At 40.8% G+C, this 22,732-nt stretch overlaps 1 protein-coding gene across 4 annotated transcripts in view; it reads right to left on the bottom strand.

Annotated features, from left to right (window-relative positions):
- Positions 1 to 22,732, bottom strand: part of CERT1 (ceramide transporter 1) — a 168,768-nt gene that overhangs the window by 36,002 nt on the left and 110,034 nt on the right. For 3 of the 4 annotated variants that reach the window (XM_073344213.1, XM_073344212.1, XM_073344214.1), the window contains exons 7-9: positions 17,244 to 17,401; positions 11,161 to 11,253; positions 583 to 669 (exon numbers count right to left, since the gene is read on the bottom strand). In XM_073344213.1, the coding sequence (XP_073200314.1) occupies positions 583 to 669; positions 11,161 to 11,253; positions 17,244 to 17,401 (338 nt within the window). The remainder of the gene's footprint in view (positions 1 to 582; positions 670 to 11,160; positions 11,254 to 17,243; positions 17,402 to 22,732) is intronic. The other variant, XM_073344216.1, reaches the window with a different exon arrangement.

Raw genomic sequence — 22,732 nt, 5'->3', positions numbered from 1 at the left:
ACAACGTAACACTAACTACAATCAAGCAAAGGCCTGAAGGCATGAAGTCCATTGGAAGAAACCCCTAGCTCTTGACAAGTGAGAGAGGCACTCTGACTCATCACCACAGGTGGTAAGAAGGAACTGAGGACACACCAGCCAGCAGCACCTGATATACCGCGGCATGAGCACAGCACTCTAGAGGGTGCTACTGCCGGCCCCACGGGTACTGCTAAAGCAAAAATCTCTGACAGCCACACATGTGGGTGTGCGCACACCTAGATTGGAATCAACATGAACAAGCACTTGAAAAACTGTCTTTTTGTTCTGTTTGTACAATGCCCAACACAATGGGGTCCTTGTCCATAAAAAGGTATCCCAGGTGCTATAAATACATCAATATTTTACTATACAAATTCTAACTGTCAAACTTCTGTACACATTCCTGTGAGCAAATTCCTACCCAAGTTAACATAAGTTCTGTGAACGTATCCCTGGAGAGAATTTGGACCATAAAAGACGTAAAGATCCTAGGCTGAAGCACAGTATTTTTTTAAAAGTAGGAACATAATTGCCTCTTAAAACATTTAGTACTATTAATACCTGTTCTTCTATTTTATCCTGTCTGTCAAGAGCAGCTTCAACAGCATCAAAGAATTCTTCTTCATTAATCAGACTATTAGGACCCTCCTAAACCAAAATACAGAAAAGCAAACAGCTAAAGAAAATGGAGGAAATACGAATGCTACACTTCAGAAAACGGAGTTTAATTTAAAAAAGTGAATGTTAGCCAATTTGATAAAATTGCATTTCTTTATCAGTGTAAAAAAGTCCTAATTCATCTGCAGATGAAGCATATATCAAATATAAAGTTATGAACCTATACACAAAAGCCATTTTTCATAACAGCGAGTCTTTTCACCATTACTTGAGTATAACAAAATTATTGGAGTATAATTCAAAATAAAGCACTACTTGGTAAAATAAGATAATACTCCACTCAATGCATTTAAAGAACTACAATTTAAGAGCTGTAACACAAGACAACAAAAGCCAGGAAATTCGCACTTCAACAATCAGGTAAAATTTGGCCTCAAATTTAGTTTTTAAATTTTTTTCTCTCTCTCTCACACACACACACACACACTTTGAGAACTCTTTTTACAAAGTTTGTGACAAAAATGTTTCCATAAATTATTTTACAAATCCCAGCATAAAGTGTAATTTAAATCATCATTCCATTACAGGATTTCAGCACAAAGACACTGAAATATTCAGCTGTATTTCAGGCATGAAAGGTTAACAACACAACTAAAATATGTTAATTGTCCACGCAGAGAAATATGCAAAAAGTAAAGAACATAGTAAAGCTTAAGTTTGATCTTAAAGTTCCTCGAACCGTGATCACTTAAAGTGTTATTACTAATAAATGTATATACTTTTAAAAAAACATGATCATAACACTGGCTTTTTAAAACCGGTCTGTTCTTCCTTAATTCACCCCATTATAAACACATACAATATGATGTAAAATCTTGGACCCTGCTATACGTAGACTCCTGAAAGAACAGATGGCCTGTCAACTCTAAAAGTTCTTTTATTAGTTTGTCAGTTTTAACATTACATAATAAAAAGCAGTTATTTTTTTAAATGGAAGTTCAAGACGACTCCAACTTTCCTTCGTTTTTGCATGAATCCATGTAATGGACTCTGTGGTTTAACATATGAAGTTTTATTTTACAGATTTACTGTGGAGAAACTACTTCCCCTCCATAATAATCCATATTTCAATGTTGAAGCTAATTCTATTATAATCATAGTTTTCAAGCCTTCTCCAGCTAATTTAGTAACAGGAACATCTTGATATTTTGTGTGCTACTTATCATTCCAGTGAAGAGTCTTTGTGGGAAGTCTGATTTTTTTTTTTTAAAAGCTATTTGTACACTGAATCATCTTTCTAAAACGGCCTGCGCCAGAAATTCAAAATTCATTTTTGTTTGTAAGTCTTGCTAAGAAGTGACAGCCACTATTTTTGGGAGTAGATAGAAGTTTAAAGAAATAAAGAGGTATTTTAAAAAAACCCATGTATAAAGAGCATTGTTTATAAATATAAATATTTAGAAACAACCTCACCTTTTAACTCCAGCTGCTGGGCTGAACCAGGGGGAGGGGAGCAAAGAGACTGGGGACACAGAGTGACAATGGCCCCGGATATGATGGATTGGGGGAGACAAAGGAGAGGATCATGGAACCATGCTAACCAGCCTCAAAATGAGGGAGTTCTAGGACAGGACAAGGTACTAACTGGAGGGTCAGAAGACATCAGGAGCAGAGTGGAAATAAATTCAAAACTGTGAACTGAACAAAAACACAAAATCATGCCTGCTGAATCTGCAGATGGCCTGTAGCTGCTGTTTGCTCCCCAGCTTTTCTTTTAAAGGGAATTAACCACATTACCTTCCTGCCCTACTCAATGGAGTAGGATGGCTCCATCCACCCACCCTTTCTTCCCTCTTCTATGGATTGACCACTTGCAGCCTGACTTTCCTTTCTGGCAAACTTAGACCAAAATGCATACAGAATGCTTGCCAGCCACCCTGATACTTCAAAGGAGTTGAAGTAAACTAGCAAAGGATTTTGGGACATGCATACAGCCATTAAGAGGTGGGTCATTTGGAGACTAACCATCCATCTTGAAGAAAGAAACTCATTGAATTTAAGCAAAAAGTTACCAGTTTACAAAATTAGAAGACTGTTTCATATAGTAAACCTGTAAACATGAAAGCCCTTTGAGCGCCATTATTTGGTGTCATTTGATAGTAAAAGACTCCATGGCTCATAAATACAGAAACGACAATATTTGAAACAAAAACTTCAACCAGTGTTGTGCTGGAATCTGCTGCAGCTTGTTAAGTTAAAGTAATTTCCTTTTCCTGTGATTCAGTGAACTGACAAATTCATGACATGGCTGGATATATTTGGCAAACTGCTGTTTAGAAGAGTTCAAGGAAGCCAATTCTTATTATAACTGGATGAAACTATGGTAACTTATTCTGCCCAACTTAGTATTTGTCCAATATGAGCAGGAAAGACCCATATGTGAGGACTGCCTGTTTTGCTGTCCACTGAGAGGATGTGGTATGGGACGATGGGTGTGTGTGGGGAAATCTGAAGTTTTCAGCTCTCAGTTTTTGCAGCTGGAGTGGATTGTGTTAAGACTGGCACTGATAATGCCAGAGCTATAAGAAGAAAATACAGTGATCTTGTGACTAGAATCCAGACTATTGCACTCCAAGCTATTTGGACACGTTTACTTCACTGGAGAGCTTTGGCAGTTAAGTGGACGCCAATGGAACTGAAAAAGGTAACTGATGAGGCTGCAGAAGTGGAGAATTTTATCAAAAGCCCAATGAATGCCTCTTCACTGTTTGAGGCCATCTAAAAATGTGTGTAAATACATGTGACGTTATCATATTACTAGGAGATTTTAAAATGCCATTTTCTTATGGCAGTAATAAAATCCAATACAAAAAAAAGTTAGTTGGTGAGTGTTATAAGTAAGTTACACCATTTAGCAAGGCCCATAGACACTCACACACTTCACCTATTCACCAACTCCAAAGGTAACAAATGTTTTTCCTTTTATCTTTAAAGCAATCTTATGAAGTCTGATGTTTGCAGAAGTCCAGTGACTTTAGCTTTAAATTTTTAGTTCTTGTTAAATCACAAGGCTAGATGTCACACACAGGAAAAGTTAAGGATGGGGGAGGAAGCATGTAGTCAGTGAAGTGAGTGAAGACAAAATACATCGAACAACTGAAATGATTATTCCTTGGAATCACAGAATATCAGGGTTGGAAGGGACCTCAGGAAGTCATCTAGTCCAACCCCCTGCTCAAAGCAGGACCGATCCCCAATTAAATCATCCCAGCCAGGGCTTTGTCAAGCCTGACCTTAAAAACTTCTAAGGAAGGAGATTCCACCACCTCCCTAGGTAACGCATTCCAGTGTTTCACCACCCTCCTAGTGAAAATGTTTTTCCTAATATCCAACCTAAATCTCCCCCACTGCAATTTGAGACCATTACTCATTGCTCTGTCATCTGCTACCACTGAGAACAGTCTAGAGCCATCCTCTTTGGAACCCCCTTTCAGGTAGCTAAAAGCAGCTATCAAATCCCCCCTCATTCTTCTCTTCTGTAGACTAAACATCCCCAGTTCCCTTAACCTCTCCTCATAACTCATGTGTTCCAGTCCCCTAATCATTTTTGTTGCCCTCCGCTGGACTCTTTCCAATTTTTCCACATCCTTCTTGTAGTGTGGGGCCCAAAACTGGACACAGTATTCCAGATGAGGCCTCACCAGTCTCGAATAGAGGGGAACAATCACTTCCCTCGATCTGCTGGCAATGCCCCTACTTATACATCCCAAAATGCCATTGGCCTTCTTGGCAACAAGGGCACACTGTTGACTCATATCCAGCCTCTCGTCCACTGCAACCCCTAGGTCCTTTTCTGCAGAACTGCTGCCGAGCCATTCGGTCCCTAGTCTGTAGCGGTGCATTGGAGTCTTCCGTCATAAGTGCAGGACTCTGCACTTGTCCTTATTGAACCTCATCAGATATCTTTTGGCCCAATCCTCCAATTTGTCTAGGGCCCTCTGTATCCTATCCCTACCCTCCAGCGTACCTACCTCTTCTCCCAGTTTAGTGTCATCTGCAAACTTGCTGAGGGTGCAATCCACACCATCCTCCAGATCATTTATGAAGATATTGAACAAAACCGGCCCCAGGACCTACTCTTGGGGCACTCCACTTGATACCGGCTCCCAACTAGACATGGAGCCATTGATCACTACCCGTTGAGCTCGACAATCTAGCCAGCTTTCTATCCACCTTATAGTCCATTCATCCAGCCCATACTTCTTTAACTTGCTGGCAAGAATACTGTGGGAGACACTGTCAAAAGCTTTGCTAAAAAGTCAAGGAACAACACGTCCACTGCTTTCCCTTCATCCACAGAACCAGTTATCTCGTCATAGAAGGCAATTAGATTACTCAGGCATGACTTGCCCCTGGTGAATCCATGCTGACTGTACCGGATCACTTTCCTCTCCTCTAAGTGCTTCAGAATTGATTCCTTGAGGACCTGCTCCATGATTTTTCCAGGAACTGAGGTGAGGCTGACTGGTTTGTAGTTGCCAGGATCCTCTTCCTTCCCTTTTTTAAAAGATGGGCACTACATTAGCCTTTTTTCAGTCGTCCGGGACTTCCCCCGATCGCCATGAGTTTTCAGAAATAATGGCCAATGGCTCTGCAATCACATCCACCAACTCCTTTAGCACTCTCGGATGCAACGCATCCGGCCCCATTGACTTGTGCACGTCCAGCTTTTCTAAATAGTACCGAACCACTTCTTTCTCCACAGAGGGCTGGTCACCTCCTCCCCATGCTGTGCTGCCCAGTGCAGTAGTCTGGGAGCTGACCTTTTTCGTGAAGACAGAGGCAAAAAAAGCACTGAGTACATTAGCTTTTTCCACATCCTCTGTCACTAGGTTGCCTCCCTCATTCAGTAAGGGGCCCACACTATCCTTGACTTTCTTCTTGTTGCTAACATACCTGAAGAAACCCTTCTTACTCTTAACATCTCTTGATAGCTGCAACTCCAGGTGTGATTTGGCCTTCCTGATTTCATTCCTGCATGCCCGAGCAATATTTTTATACTCATCCCTGGTCATTTGTCCAATCTTCCACTTCTTATAAGCTTCTTTTTTGTGTTTAAGATCAGCAAGGATTTCACTGTTAAGACAAGCTGGTCGCCTGCCATATTTACTATTCTTTCTACACATCGGGATGGTTTGTCCCTGTAACCTCAATAGGGTTTCTTTAAAATACAGCCAGCTCTCCTGGACTCCTTTCCCCCTCATGTTATTCTCCCAGGGGATCTTGCCCATCAGTTCCTGGAGGGAGTCAAAGTCTGCTTTTCTGAAGTCCAGGGTCCATATTCTGCTGCTTTCCTTTCTTCCTTGTGTCAGGATCCTGAACTTGACCATCTCATGGTCACTGCCTCCCAGGTTCCCATTCACTTTTGCTTCCCCTACTAATTCTTCCCGGTTTGTGAGCAGCAGGTCAAAAATAGCTCTGCCCCTAGTTGGTTCCTCCAGCACTTGCACCAGGAAATTGTCCCCTACACTTTCCAAAAACTTCCTGGATTGTCTGTGCACCGCTGTATTGCTCTCCCAGCAGGTATCAGGGTGATTGAGGTCTCCCATGAGAACCAGGGCGTGCAATCTAGTAACTTCTGCGAGTTGCCCGAAGAAAGCCTCATCCACCTCATCCCCCTGGTCCGATGGTCTATAAGTAGACTCCCACCACGATATCACCCTTGTTGCTCACACTTCTAAACTTAATCCAGAGACTCTCAGGTTTTTCTGCAGTTTCATACTTGAGCTCTGAGCAGTCATACTGCTCTCTTACATACAGTGCAACTTCCCCACCTTTTCTGCCCTGTCTGTCCTTCCTGAACAGCTTATATCCATCCATGACAGTACTCCAGTCATGTGAGTTATCCCACCAAGTCTCTGTTATTCCAATCACATCATAATTCCTTGACTTTGCCAGGACTTCCAGTTCTCCCTGCTTGTTTCCCAGGCTTCGTGCATTTGTGTATAGGCACTTGAGATAACCCGTTGATCGCCCCTCTTTCTCAGAATGAGGCAGGAGCCCTCCCCTCTCACGCGCTCCTGCTTGTGCTTCCTCCCGGTATCCCACTTCCCCACCTACCTCAGGGCTTTGGTGGTCTTCCCCCGGTGAACCTAGTTTAAAGCCCTCCTCACTAGGTTAGCCAGCCTGCTTGCGAAGATGCTTTTCCCTCTCTTCATTAGATGGAGCCCGTCTCTGCCTAGCACTCCTTCTTGGAACACCATCCCATGGTCAAAGAATCCAAAGCCTTCTCTCCGACACCACCTGCATAGCCATTCATTGACTTCCATGATTCGACAGTCTCTACCCAGGCCTTTTCCTTCCACGGGGAGGATGGACGAGAACACCATTTGCGCCTCAAACTCCTTTATCCTTCTTCCCAGAGCCACGTAGTTTATCATTTTAAAAATTCAGTACTTTTTAGATATTTTAAGCAGACATTCTATGGAAATTACAGTACCTTTTTCAGGCTGATAGGCAGAAGCACTTTCAACCAATTCATTCCTTACAATGTTTACAAATATTATTTATTAATGGATGTAAGGGACTGTGGAAGACTTTGTTATGGCCTAGCTAGGAAACTTCCGTTTTCTCGAGGCCGCCTGGTCACTGTAAGACATGGAAAACCCACTCTAACTGGTTTTAGGCTTTTTTTTCTGCCTTGCATGGTCCATTGCCAGGTAGCGGAAAGCCCCTTTAGGAAAGTACCTAATTACATATTCATGAGCTGTCTCTGTGTACTGCTTATTAGGACTTGCTGTTTACCCCTTCATCGAACTCCGTCCCAGGCAAAGCTCCGGTGTGCTGGGTTCTCCGCCTCCGTGTCAGCAACACTTGGAGTCCCCGTTGCGGGTGTGTCACTAACCTTCAATAAAGCCAATAACTCGCTGCTTAGCTGCGTGTGGGTCTCATTTTTCAAAGTGCCTCTGCTGGCCTGTGGTGCTTCCAACACCTGGGCCCAGAACAATGGATTTCAATAAAAGCCAAAATTCCTGACTACAATATATGTTAGAAGTATCAAAACATTTTATTTGAACTCCTACAACATACCTTAGAGCTTATCCACAAAGAGACTGTAGCCCTTACATCCCAACTTGCAGTGCACTAAGTGCCACCACTTTTTTGTGCACTAAGGCTATGTTTATACTGTGCTGAAGTGTGAACTGTGGGGCTGTGACCGCAGAATCAGGGGTACAAAAACTCCACCTCTGTACTTCATCTCTATTAGTTGAACTGCGTATTCCTCAACCACAGCAGAGCAGCTGAAACTAACAGACCACACACAAAGCAGTTGCTTGGCATCTTAGAACAAAACGTATTAATATTCATCTCTCAGTCAAGATTTCTATCTTTGTATTTACAAAATTTTGACCTACATGGAAGTGAAAATGTTAGCGTGCCTGTAATTTAGCTTAGTTGCAATATGGGTGTAGAAACTTAATATTCCACAAAGAGGTTTATGGCTGCAAACTTTGACCAACTGCATACTTGAGTGGGAAGCTGCTTAGATGTTCACAGCTTAACCGAGATAAACTTTTAAGATGTGAATTCCCAAAACCAGTTTAAAGGGAGACTAGCAAGTCAAAAACTTGTCAACGTTTAAATTAGATTCAGATACCATACCAGTCTCCAAGTTCAATTATTATGTTTTTATATTTGCATTTTTCTATTTCAAATGTTTTTTTCTCTTCCCTGTTCTGCATAAGTGATGCATACAAACAGGGAAATACTGATTATGGGATGGTGGGGGGAGGGTGCCAAACTAACTATACACAAAGTGCTGTGAAATGTATAAAGCAAACTGACAAAAACTCAGAAAAATCGCATAATCATAGAATATCAGGGTTGGAAGGGACCTCAGGAGGTCATCTAGTCCAACCCCCTGCTCAAAGCAGGACCAATCCCCAATTAAATCATCCCAGCCAGGGCTTTGTCAAGCCTGACCTTAAAAACCTCTAAGGAAGGAGATTCCACCACCTCCCTAGGTAACGCATTCCAGTGTTTCACCATAGAATCATAGAATATCAGGGTTGGAAGGGACCCCAGAAGGTCATCTAGTCCAACCCCCTGCTCGAAGCAGGACCAATTCCCAGTTAAATCATCCCAGCCAGGGCTTTGTCAAGCCTGACCTTAAAAACCTCTAAGGAAGGAGATTCTACCACCTCCCTAGGTAACGCATTCCAGTGTTTCACCACCCTCTTAGTGAAAAAGTTTTTCCTAATATCCAATCTAAACCTCCCCCACTGCAACTTGAGACCATTACTCCTCGTTCTGTCATCTGCTACCATTGAGAACAGTCTAGAGCCATCCTCTTTGGAACCCCCTTTCAGGTAGTTGAAAGCAGCTATCAAATCCCCCCTCATTCTTCTCTTCTGCAGGCTAAACAATCCCAACTCCCTCAGCCTCTCCTCATAAGTCATGTGTTCTAGACCCCTAATCATTTTTGTTGCCCTTCGCTGGACTCTCTCCAATTTATCCACATCCTTCTTGAAGTGTGGGGCCCAAAACTGGACACAGTACTCCAGATGAGGCCTCACCAATGTCGAATAGAGGGGAACGATCACGTCCCTCGATCTGCTCGCTATGCCCCTACTTATACATCCCAAAATGCCATTGGCCTTCTTGTCAACAAGGGCACACTGCTGACTCATATCCAGCTTCTTGTCCACTGTCACCCCTGGGTCCTTTTCTGCAGAACTGCTGCCGAGCCATTCGGTCCCTAGTCTGTAGCTGTGCATTGGGTTCTTCCGTCCTAAGTGCAGGACCCTGCACTTATCCTTATTGAACCTCATCAGATTTCTTTTGGCCCAATCCTCCAATTTGTCTAGGGCCCTCTGTATCCTAACCCTGCCCTCCAGCGTATCTACCACTCCTCCCAGTTTAGTATCATCCGCAAACTTGCCGAGAGTGCAATCCACACCATCCTCCAGATCATTTATGAAGATATTGAACAAAACCGGCCCCAGGACCGACCCCTGGGGCACTCCACTTGACACCGGCTGCCAACTAGACATGGAGCCATTGATCACTACCCGTTGAGCCCGACAATCTAGCCAACTTTCTACCCACCTTATAGTGCATTCATCCAGCCCATACTTCTTTAACTTGCTGACAAGAATACTGTGGGAGACAGTGTCAAAAGCTTTGCTAAAGTCAAGAAACAATACATCCACTGCTTTCCCTTCATCCACAGAACCAGTAATCTCATCATAGAAGGCGATTAGATTAGTCAGGCATGACCTTCCCTTGGTGAATCCATGCTGACTGTTCCTGATCACTTTCCTCTCACGTAAGTGCTTCAGGATTGATTCCTTGAGGACCTGCTCCATGATTTTTCCGGGGACTGAAGTGAGGCTGACTGGCCTGTAGTTGCCAGGATCATCCTCCTTCCCTTTTTTAAAGATTGGCACTACATTAGCCTTTTTCCAGTCATCCGGGACTTCCCCCGTTCGCCACAAGTTTTCAAAGATAATGGCCAATGGCTCTGCAATCACAGCCGCCAATTCCTTTAGCACTCTCGGATGCAACTCGTCCGGCCCCATGGACTTGTGCACATCCAGCTTTTCTAAATAGTCCCTAACCACCTCTTTCTCCACAGAGGGCTGGCCATCTATTCCCCATGTTGTGATGCCCAGTGCAGCAGTCTGGGAGCTGACCTTGTTCGTGAAGACAGAGGCAAAAAAAGCATTGAGTACATTAGCTTTTTCCACATCCTCTGTCACTAGGTTGCCTCCCTCATTCATTAAGGGGCCCACACTTTCCTTGGCTTTCTTCTTGTTGCCAACATACCTGAAGAAACCTTTCTTGTTACTCTTGACATCTCTCGCTAGCTGCGGCTCCAGGTGCGATATAATAATCTTAGGTGTTGCTCGTAATAAGTAAAATCTTTCAGACAGAAAAATGTTTGACAGTCTCACTAAGCCCTGGTCTACACTAGGTAGGAGGATCGATCTAAGTTACGCAACTTCAGCTACATCAATAATGTAGCTGAAGTCGATGTACTTAGACCTACTCACCGTGGTGTCTTCACTATGGTGAGTCAATTGCTGCTGTTCCCCCGTCGACTCTGCCTGCGTCTCTCGCAGCGGTGGAGTACAGGAGTCAATGGGAGAGCACTCAGGGATCGATTTATCATGTCTAGACTAGACGCGACAGATCGACCCCCGCTAGATCGATCGCTGCCCACCGATACGGCGGGCAGTATAGACATACCCTTAGTATACTCAAATGTATCATATTATCCCCTTTCCCTCATTTGCTACAAATGTATGGATTGAAACCCTTCCTATAAGTTTCCCTGTTGCAGAGTTTGTATTTAATAAATATGGATAAAAGCAGATGTCAGTTACAAGGAAAAATCACATGGTTTAATGTTTGACACTTGCACAAAAAAAATCACTTCAATGAAGGATACAAGTTAGTCAGGAAAGGATTTAATCTGTGAAAACTCTAAGCGAGAAAAGAAATAAGCATAATTCATACCTCATAGTCTGGCCCTCCAAAATGGCACTTTTTCTTAAGTTCCGTCATGGCATTTTTGTACGCTTCTTCTATTCTTCGCCTTTTCTCAATCTCCTATAAAAACAATCAAATTTTGAAGCTATTAGTCAGACTCAAACATTATGAGAAAGTCTGACAAAAGGTGGACAACCACTTTAAAAAAAAATGTTGTGGGGTACCGCCTCACGCTGTTTTAATTTCACTTTTTGCACATTTGTGGCAATGTTGACGTTTATGAACTTTATGTATATATAGATTTATGTACTCTATGGCTATGGCTACACTACAGAGCTTACAAGTGCAGATGCTCTAAGCCGACAGGAGAGAGCTCTCGCGTCGACTTAATCACTCCATCCCTTGCGAGAAGTGGTACCTATGTTGGTGGGAGATATAGCGCTGTCCACACCAGCCATTAGGTTGGTGTAATTTACGTTGCTCAGGGGGTTGGCTTATTCACACATCTGAGCAACGTAACTTATACCGACATAAACTGTAGTGTGTACATAGCCTATGTTTGTAGTTCATTATTCTAGCCTTCAAAATAATGGTGTACAAAAAGTTTGTGCAATCCACCATCCTTGTATTGAAAATGGTCCCGCCCTAAGGAGAACTGAAGGTATCTTCTTATGACTGTATCAAAATATGGAAATAAACATCCTTGAGGCTGAGAGCTGCAAACCTATCTATATATCAAAGAAGTGATGATGGATCCAAGAGTCAACATTCTGAACCGAAACTTCCAGATGTACCTGTGTCAAGGTTTCTTCTCCACTCTGAACTCTAAGGTACAGATGTGGGGACCTGCATGAAAGACCCCCTAAGCTTATTCTTACCAGCTTAGGTTAAAAACTTCCTCAAGGTACAAACTTTGCCTTGTCCTTGAACCATATGCTGCCACCACCAAGCATTTTAAACAAAGAACAGGGAAGAGCCCACTTGGAGATGTCTTCCCCCAAAATATCCCCCCAAGCCCTACACCCCCTTTCCTGGGGAAGGCTTGATAAGAATCCTCACCAATTTGTACAGGTGAACACAGATCCAAACCCTTGGATCTTAAGAACAATGAAAAATCAATCAGGTTCTTAAAAGAAGAATTTTAGTTAAATAAAAGGTAAAAGAATCACCTCTGTAAAATCAGGATGGCAAATACCTTACAGGGTAATCAGATTCAAAACAGAGAATCTCTGTAGGGAGAACCTTAAGTTACAAAAAGACACACAAACAGGAATGTATATGCCATCCAGCACAGCGTAGTTTACCAGCCATTAAACAAAAGGAAATCTAACGCATTTCTAGCTAGATTACTTACTAAGTTAACAGGAGTTGTAAGTCTGCATTCCTGATCTGTTCCCGGCAAAAACATCACACAGACAGACAGAAACCTTTGTGTCCCCCGCCCCAGATTTGAAAGTATCTTGCCCTCTCATTTGTCATTTTGGGTCAGGTGCCAGCTAGGTTACCTTAGCTTCTTAACCCTTCACAGGTGAAAGGGTCATGCCTCTGGCCAGGAGGGATTTTATAGCTCTGTATACAGAAAGGTAGTTACCCTTCTCTTTATATTTATGACAACCTGTTTAATTTTCTTAGCTCCAAGATCAGATGTACAACCCTATTTGTCTTTGGGACTAGTAAATAATGGGAGAAGAAGCCAAGATTTGAGATTTATTAAGACCTCCTCTATTGCTTCCTTTAGTAAAAGAGTGAATTTCTGTTCTTAATAGCTTCTTAAGAGAGGGAATCAAGAAAAGGAGGGGGCATCCTCAAATTAAATGGTATAACCTTTTTTTATGATGTTCAAAACCCCTCTGTGGTAATATTTTGCAACATATAAAAATGAGATAGATGGTCCCCAAAAGGGAAAGGAGGATCAAGATCGATTTGCAGCTCTCAATCTTGATGTAAAACTTGAGGTCTAGCATCATGCAGAGAAGTGGAAGAATTCTTTGGTCTCACCCTGATTTGGAGGATCACTTTCAAAATATTGTGGTTGAGAAGCAGTAGAATGCTGCTGTAGATAGTGAAATTTTCAGGAGTATAATTCGAAGACAACAAAGAAAGGCAGATAGCATTGTCTGATATCTAAGGCAGGTGCAAGATTTCTCATTTTAAAGGACTGCAAAAGACCCGAAGTCCTAGCCGCTGATCTCATCTTCTGTTTTCTTTAAGACTTTGTCCATTTCAGAACTGAAGAGACCATTTCCCACAAATGGAAGATCCTGAATTTATTTTGTTTCAAAGGGAAGAAAGGAAGAACATAACCATGTGCGTCTGCAAAGAGTTATGGCAGCGGCTGCTGATCTTGAAACTGCATCTGAGACTTCAAAGAACTCCCTCAGATGTACTTAGCCACATTCTGTCCTTTGACAGGGGCACTGACTAATCTTTGATGCATTTCAGAAATATTCTTAAAAAAAAAAGTGCAATTATGTCCAAATGATGAAATTGGTACCTAGCCATGATAGCTTAATAGTTAGTGATCCTCATGATCAGAGAAGTGGAAGAAAAAAAGTTTTCTTCCCAAAGAATCTAGTCTTTTCCCTTCTCTGTCATTAAAAGTACAAGTAAATATTCTGATCTTGATCTCATTTGTTCTGGCTGCAACAATGCAGAGGTGGTTTTTTTTTTTTTTTTTTTAAAATAAAGATAGTGGTTGAGAGGGTGATAGATTATTCCATACTGATATCCCTGGTTGCCAGAGACCTTCCAAGATGGGGCAAGAATATACCTTGTTAGAAGATGTAGTATCAAGGATATCAGGGACAGGATGGGGAGCTTCCTCTACTGTCACAGATGGTATTTTTAAAATAGTAACCATTCTGTTGACTAGTTCCTGAAATTGAGTAGCATCTTCAGAAGGAGATGAAGCTTAAAGGACACCAACATTTTCATTAGGAGAGGAGTCCCCAGCTAACTCCTGTTCAGGATGCTGAATGTTCATTTGACGAGGTGAATCTCCCTCCTCCTCTTCTATGTATAGTGTATCAGGAACAACAGTGCGTGACTTATCTTTCACTTAAGGATCCCACTGTCTAGGATCCAAGTTTTTCAGATCTGTAGGGGCACCACTACCTGGACATGAAAATCAAGATGTAGATCTTAAAAAGGATTGATAGGGAAACTCTGGAGTCAGCCAGCATAACGATGGCATCCAGGATGGCATCTGCCAATCCTGACAACTGTTCTAGTCTGGTATCATGTCGTAATCAGGATAAGGACATTTGTGATAGTCTACCTCAGAAAAAATGTTTCTTAGAAGGTAAAGGTAATGACTCAGTTTCTGGACAGACAGACTGATCCAGCTCTTCTGAATGCAGAACCCATTCTAGACTGACAGAGAAATTATAGGAGATACAACTGAAGTAAGGTTCTGCTACAAAGACAAAGGAAACAATTTCTTCTCAGACCATCCAACAGGGGTCTTTGGTGATGGTAAAATGTCTGCAGATCATGTGATAAAATGTCTCCTCTCTGTCATTTATCTGATGGAAGGAGCTGAGCAGAGTCCTTGTACAGTTCCCCAATATTGGTGAGGAATTGAAAGGATCCAAGGGACATGGTTCTGAGTGTACTTGTGCAGTAACACTAGATGGAACTGGAAATGATGAGATACTCTGATCCAACTGTCTTCTTGGACCCATTGCATGGGAACGTTCTCATGATATAGAGCCCTTAATGTTTGGATCTATAAATGGCTTGGATCCACAAGTCCATAATCTGAGGTGAATGACTCACTTCAATGGGAAATCTTCAGAGGCACCAAAAGGTGTTTAGTCTTGGCCTTCTTTTTCCTCAGAACCAGGGTCCCAGATCCATAGGCGCCTCAAGCATAGTTTCAAACAAAAAAGCAACCTGTTTCAGTCAAACTGTACCTTTCTTGGAACTGGGTGCAAAGGTTTAGCTAACAAGAGCTCAGTTATCTTAGAACCAAAGCTCAGAGCAGAGGATGACAATTTCAACACCGTCTTTCTGGAACTGGAAATGCCTCATTCCAATTAAGGCCTCTATTCTCCCCCCCACGAGAAGCTTAAGAAATTTCTGATCCAGAAGATTTAATAGATAATGCTTCTTGTAGTAAGAGGGCTTGGAATCTATTCTGCCTCTTTTCTGGCATGTGGGGTAAAGGTCCCATATAAGGAGAATGGTCCTCTCTTAAAAACTTCAAACTTCAACTCTGAGTGTAGGCATCCAATGCAGGAAAGACCATGGGGTGTGATGTGCATCTCTTGTGTCTGTATGTCTATCTTTAAGATCCGCCATCAATGCCCATGTTGACACTAACTAATTGTATATACAAAAGGAACAAGGCTCGTATCTAAAACTCTACGGATCGAGGAAATCCAAAGAAGGTTCATGTCCATTTGAGTCAGCGGCTGGAAAGAATGGAGGCTGCAACCGCTGCTGCACCCCCTTTTATAGCCCTGCCCCAGAACATGCTCAACTGCTGGGAGGAGCAGCAGAAGGGGAAGCCTGAGTGCTTCAACATTGTAACAGGCACTGATAACAGTACATTCCACCATTCAGCTGCAGCAGTCTACCCATAGCCTCAGGAATTAACATACAGAGGACACTTGAAGAACTAAGGCATCAACACAAGGGTTTAGCATGGGGCAGACAAAAGATCAGATGCTGGAGATTATGTAGATATTTATTTCCTTGCTTACTCCCTTTTCTTTTCCTTATCTAATTCAACTTTAATAAAATGAAGTTCAGTTTTTGTAGCCTATATATTAAACTTAGAGGCCAAATCCAACCAAATTAATTAAAAAGCTATTTTCCATTCACACATAGGTTAATTACATTTTAATTGCTTTCAGTATGAAACATTTCAAGTTCATGTAAGGCAGAGGGATGGGGAAAGAGATTGAAGTTAATCACAGCAGTTTGTAAGGATTACCAATATGACACTTAACTAATCAGAGGCCCTAACTAAGCTAATAAACTACATGCTGACACTGCTTTTTGCCAGGAGCAACAGCAAAATATCTTCACAAAAGTTGCATCAGTGTTAAAATATGCACACAAGTTGGACATTATATCCACGCTAAACAAAATCCACTCTTTCACAAAATGTCATTTGTAAAGCTATGCTCTAGAAAAACCACCTTATATTTTAAAATAGATATTCTATACCAAGCTTGGACTGGCCTACAAAGAAATTTCCCAGAAGATCCTAGGACTCCCGTTTGGGGTCCTCTTGTATATGAATTTAATATGTCAGCATGCTACACAAACTGAAGTAAGACCTGAGATACCACATGATGCACAGTATGGTAACATACTAAATTCAAACAAGAGGTGGCAAATGACTAGAGGACAGCACATGTGGCAGGCCAATCACAGTGAAGGCTGGGCCCTGGGAATCAACACATTAAGTGGTAGTAACAGACACTTCCAGCAACCTCATCTGAAGGGAGAAGAGATTATCCCTGTTCCTTCTAGACTTTAGCGGTATTCATGGTCATTGAACAGATTCAACATGAACCACTACTGCCATTAGCGATTAGCTCCAGAGTAGGTGGTGCTGTTTTTCTCTTTAAAGTTGCTTCCCTAATTACTGTAAGATTTGATTTATTAGCATTTAGAAATTACTTTGTTTTCAACAGGTGTATTAATTACACCATATATTTAGACAATATTTTAAAGTCGTAAAAGAGCACCCCACAAAATGGTTATGTCCCAGTATTGCCACCATCCTTTATCATTACAATTAACATAGTACTATAGATTTATAGAGAACTTTATAAAGAAAAGCTACTGGTCTTTCTCTTAGGAAGTTGCACGAAATATGCCTATTGTTATGGAGACCTGCTAGCTCACCTCTACATTTAAAAACAATTAAATTTAGGAATAGTCTGTGGAACAAGGTGTGGATAGAAAACTAGCACAGGATGGATGACATGCTATATGATCTGCACAACAAGGATCAACCTTTGGCATTTGCCTAGTTTCTATATAACTTTATGGAATAGGAATACAAGTTAACATCCTCATCACAATTGAAGTTTCGGGTTAAAAGACAGCAACTTGATCTACTGTAGTAGCAAAATAGAAGGGAAATCTCTTACCTTATCCAGTCTTTTTTGCCAGCTCTCCTCACGTTTTACCATGAGTTCAATACAATGAGAAAGTGTAGCTAGGATTCCAGCAGTAGTTGCCTTGAAAGTTATAGCTTCCCCTTTAAAGTCTATTCCATTAATTCCTTTGGGTGTTACATGTGGAAATACTGAAACAAATAGATAAGATTCATTCTCTCTGATACAGTATTCATTTGAGTCACTAAGGTGGGTACAACAAGCCCTAGATTACAGCCAGCTGTCTAAAGAGGCTTCTAGCTAACTAGTGTGAAGTTCATTTAAAAAAATTAAAATAAAGGTGACCAATAATTCCCAGCTAACCGTAGGAGCAGGAAAGAGGCTCAAAGGCAGGAACGCATTCCTTCAGCTTCATCTTACTGTAGTGTATTTCCCCAAGTCTACTCGCTATGCTATGTTACTCAGCAAATCATGTGGGTGGAGGGAGTGGTAATACTTTTTAACAATAGCATTTTGACAGCTTGAAGTGGGGTCTAATTAAAACAGAACAACCTTAAAATTTAACTGATAATGTATTGAAAAAGCAACAATTTTAAAATGTAATCATACCCAAAATGGAATATTAAAGAAACTTTAAATAGATGATTTGAGTTTTTTAAAAATAGTAATAATAAAGTAAAATACATTATCTTTAAAAGGTAACCATTATAGCAAGTGTGTTGAATTCTCCGTAAGTACAGTGGGTTCTGTAGTTTCAAATACTTCATGCTGCCAGCCAAACCATCTGTTGCTAAGGCTATTTAAACAAATCACTTAAAAATGTGACAAAAAAAGTACTTATAACACAAGCTCATACAAAGGGTGACAAAATAGTGCATCAAATACAGCACATGTAATGTCACAAAATACTAGAAAGCACAAGCAACTCCCCTCTTAATATAGTTAGATAAGAAAGTAACTCATAATTGAACAAGCTAAAGACCAACTGTCTTCATTCATCTTCTGGTCTTTGTCAGTTTGTCACAATATTATTTACTTTGCATCTAAGTTAGATTTTATGAATTTTTAAAATAGAAGAATGTTTGTATAAACCTATGTAACACATATTTGTCTGACAGACTGAGCTAATGCTTTCATCTGAGTAAGCTGTTCAAGTAAAAAATAAAAAATTATCTAGATGTAATCACTGTTCTCTAATGGTAAAAGACTGCAAACACCTACAGTCAGGGAGAATGGAAGGAGGGTGTCACATGGTCTCAATGCGTGGTCTAATGCTCTAGAGATACTTAGGATTCTCTCCTTTAACAACATGAAAAAGCTTTTTGAAGGGAGGGTTAAGGATTATATATCGCTTCAAGTCTTCCAATCATTAAGTATAAATCAAAGGCTTCAAATACCCTAATCTACACACATTGTGATGTGAAAATAAATTGTATTCTCATACAGATAACAAAACATACTCCATGTTGAATAATATAGAGAAATATCATTTAATTTGTAGGAGAGACAGGAAAAGAAAGTTGTGGAAGGAGAAAATATTGTTCCACAGGGACAGTGAGGCTTTGTCTACATGGTGGGGTAATGCACGCTATGGGGTTGTGATTTCTAAAGCCCACAAATGTATTGTGCACTAATTGACTTTTGTAAACCCGGCAGGTGCGTACTAAATGTTTCCTAGTGTGCTTTAAAGTAACAGTATTATGTTAAAGCACACTAAATGTTCCCTAGTGCACTATAACAGTGCTGTTACAATTAAAGTGCACTAGGGAACATTTCGTGCACACCAGCAGGGTCTACATGGACAAGTTAATGCACACCACTTTTATGCACTTTAGAAATCGAAACACCCTAGGGCACTTTACCATATGGTGTAGATAAGCTCTGAGCAAAAGCCAGAACCTCCCTCATTCTCTTCCGCCACCAATGGAGAATACTGGTGAAAGAATGTAAAGGAGGTCAAGACTGTAAGAGTAGAGTGAGGAAGCAAGGGAATGGTGCATTGGGTTCACTGAAAGCATTGGAAATCAATAGCAATTTAGAAATGAATTCAGAGATTGATAGGAAGTATTGAAAAAGACGGATTAAGGGAGGAGGCCCTACTGCCTTGTTTCCTAGAAAAACTGAGTCTGACTATTATGGACTTCCTGATTTTTAGGCCATATCAACAATATAAAATCATAATAGGAATGCAGCAAATTCTGCAAAGACCCAAAATCATGATAATCTACAACTTCTCCTGCTCTTTATGTCGAGGTCTGAACAGTGGTGGGAAGAGATTGGGTCTGTTTTTAATTAGCACTTGCAGTCTCCCTGATGAAAACTATTCCAACTGCTTGTCTCTGCCAAAGATGCCTGATTAGGTCAGGAAGGGAAAATGTTTGTAGTAATATCAGACAGAGGGTGGAGGCCTCATTAGACTCTTAAATATTAACTTGCTCAAAAATGGATTTTTCCATTTCATATATTAATACTGTCCCTAATATCAAATGAAGGTACTAGTCCACAAGAAGGACCACATCCATCTTAATTTTCAATCTTCAGCTGTTTTACTGGAGCCCCATTAAAAATTGTGATTAGAGAAATTGTGGTTAAGGCATGGGACTGAGACTCAGGAACTCTGGGTTACTTTCATAGTTCTTCCACAGACCCTGTGTGTGACCCTAGGCAAATCACTTAATCTTTCTGTGCTATAGCTCCCAATCTGTTAAAAGGGGATAATACTTTCTCTTTCCCACCCTTTACCTATCTAATTAAATAAGCTCTTCAGAGCAGGATAGTCTCTTATGAGTCTGTGCACCACCTATCACAAAGAGGCCCTAATCTCTGTTAAGGCCTCTAGGTGTCAATACGATACACTAATAAAACCCATCATTTTTGTTTTTAAATACACAATGGGAAAAAGTACTCTCCCCACTTGCCATTAAGATGCAGATGAATAATTTTCACTCAGACTACCTCATCTTTGGGCAGTGTCCAAGCATGGAAAATTTCAGCCACACAAGGTGACCATCTTGAAAGTTACGAGCATACAAAAGCAAAGGGTTATAGCAGTAACTGCTTTGTGACCTAAACTACAGCCAATATATCAGGTACCAATAATATACTACATGTAATTTTATAGATTCATACCTTCCAAGGCCAGAAGGGACCACTGTGATAATTCAGTCTGAGCTCCTGTATAACACAGGAGACAGAACTTCCCCCAAATAATTCCTAGACCATATCTTTTAGAAAAACACTCAGTCTTGATTTAAAAAAAAAGCTAGTGATGGATAAACCACTAAGACCATTGGTAAATTGTCCTGAAGGCTAATTACAGCCTTATTTATTAAATAGCCTTATTAAAAATGTATGCCTTATTTCCAGTCCGAATTTGTCTAGCTTTGACTTCTAGTCATTGTATCATGTTATACCTTTCTCTGTTAGAGGATAGAGCCCACTATTAAATATTTGTTCCCCATGTAGTTACAGACTATAATCAAGTCACCCGTTAACCTTCTCTTTGTTAAGCTAAACAGATTAAGATCTGAGTTTACCGAGAGCCATGTTTTCTAATTTTTTAATCATTCTCATGGATCTTCTCGGAATACTCTCCAATTTATCAACATCCTTTCGAACTGTGGATGCCAGAACTGGACACACTATTCCAGCAGCGGTCACACCAGTTCTAAATAAAGGGGTAAAATAACCTCTCTACTCCTACTCAAGCTTCCCCCATTTATGTACCTAAGGATCGCATTAAGTCCTTTCGCCAGAGTGTCACACTGGGAGCTCACGTTCAGCTGATTATCGACCTCCACCCCCCAAATCTTTTCCAGAATCACTACTTCCTAGGATACCTAATTATGGCTTACATTCTTTGTTCCTAGATGTAGACACTTACATTTAGCCATATTAAAACATATTGTTAAGATTGTGCCCAGCTTAACAAGCGATCCAGATTGCTCTTAATCATTGCTCTGTCCTGTTCATTATTTATTACTCCCTCAATTTTTGTGCCATCTGCAAACTTTATCAGTGATGATTTTATTTTTTCCCAGGTCTTTGATAAAAATGTTAAATAACGTAAGGTCAAGAACCGATCTCTGTGGGACTCCACTAGAAACACAACTGGTCAGTGATTCCTCACTTACAATTACACTTTGAGACCTATCGATTACAACTGTCCTTGAAGAGTTAAAATTGGCTATTTTGGCAAACTTTTATAAAGGAACATGATTTTCAAGTGATATCAACATAAAAAACGAGAAATGCAGAGACACAATAATTTCTACATTTTTCAGTCCCATGATGACCAGATGCACACATTAAAACACAAACAAAATGTGGGGTGGATTTCATAATGGGCTGTCCCATACATCACAATCTAGTTTATATAGCAAATATCTCCCTGAAATGCAGATACAAAGAAACAGAATTACTGACAATTCCACCTCATCCTTTTAAAACATATTATGCAGTGAAATTAGTTAGAGTTTGTATCTCCCCGAGTTTAGTTTTAATAGCTAACATTACAGCTTATACTTTCATGTAAAAAACATCAGCTTGCAAGCAATGGAACCATATCAGAAAAATTCTGTGGAGGCAAAGTTGCATCAACATATATAACATATATGTTATATTATATCCTGCAAAGAGAAAGGGAGGACAAAAAAGGAAGACAATGGAGCATACAGACCTCCCAAAAGTCAGGGGGGACAAAACGGGTGGTAAAGCGGGTAACTGCCCCACTTGTCCCATTGCGAATGACTCCTCTGCATTCAAGTGGCATTGGAAAAGGCTTTTTCCAATATTGTGGGATCCACCCTAAATATCTCTCATCGGCCTCAACAGCAAGGGTTTTCTGTATAGGATGAGGGGGATAGTAGGCTTAGTCTATTTACACTTAAAAGTTTTGCCAGCATAACTGTCAGTTTTGAATGTGGATGGGGAGAAGCAAACCCTTACCAACATGGCTATGTCAGTAAAAGCCCTAGCATAAAGGCAGATTATTCTATTCGGGGAACAGTTTTAAACTATAATAGCAAAAGAACTCTTGCTTGTATAAGCTGTGTCTTCACTTGGGGTGTGGGTGTTGTCCGAATAATTCTCCCTGAATATGGACACTAGCAAACACGTAAGTGCAGGCAGGGCCTAAAAATGCAGCTGATGAATGTTAATTCCATGATGACAGTTTCTACTGATAGAAGTGAGATGGAAAGAAAACTACTTTCTTTAGTAAAAACAGAATAGTTAAATCCTAGCACACCTCCTTGATTAGATTATTGTATTCAATCAATCGACCTTTTAATAGATAGTGTTCAGTGACAATTATTTCAGATAATAAACGTATTTGCCACTATACATGAGCTTCCAAGCACAACTTCATACAGCTTTATAGTCTCACAACAAAATATTAAAATAAAGGGCATCTACGATCAAAATTCTACCTTCATTATTCTACCAGCATATCACTCCTAGTATGAATGCATCTTATATGGGCAAACTGCACTCCGTCTGACGTAGCTTATTCCAGTGGTCTC

The sequence above is a fragment of the Lepidochelys kempii genome, chromosome 5 (genome assembly GCF_965140265.1).
Source record: "Lepidochelys kempii isolate rLepKem1 chromosome 5, rLepKem1.hap2, whole genome shotgun sequence".
Lineage (NCBI taxonomy): Eukaryota > Metazoa > Chordata > Testudines > Cheloniidae > Lepidochelys > Lepidochelys kempii.
This window is presented reverse-complemented; position numbering and strand designations above follow the sequence as displayed.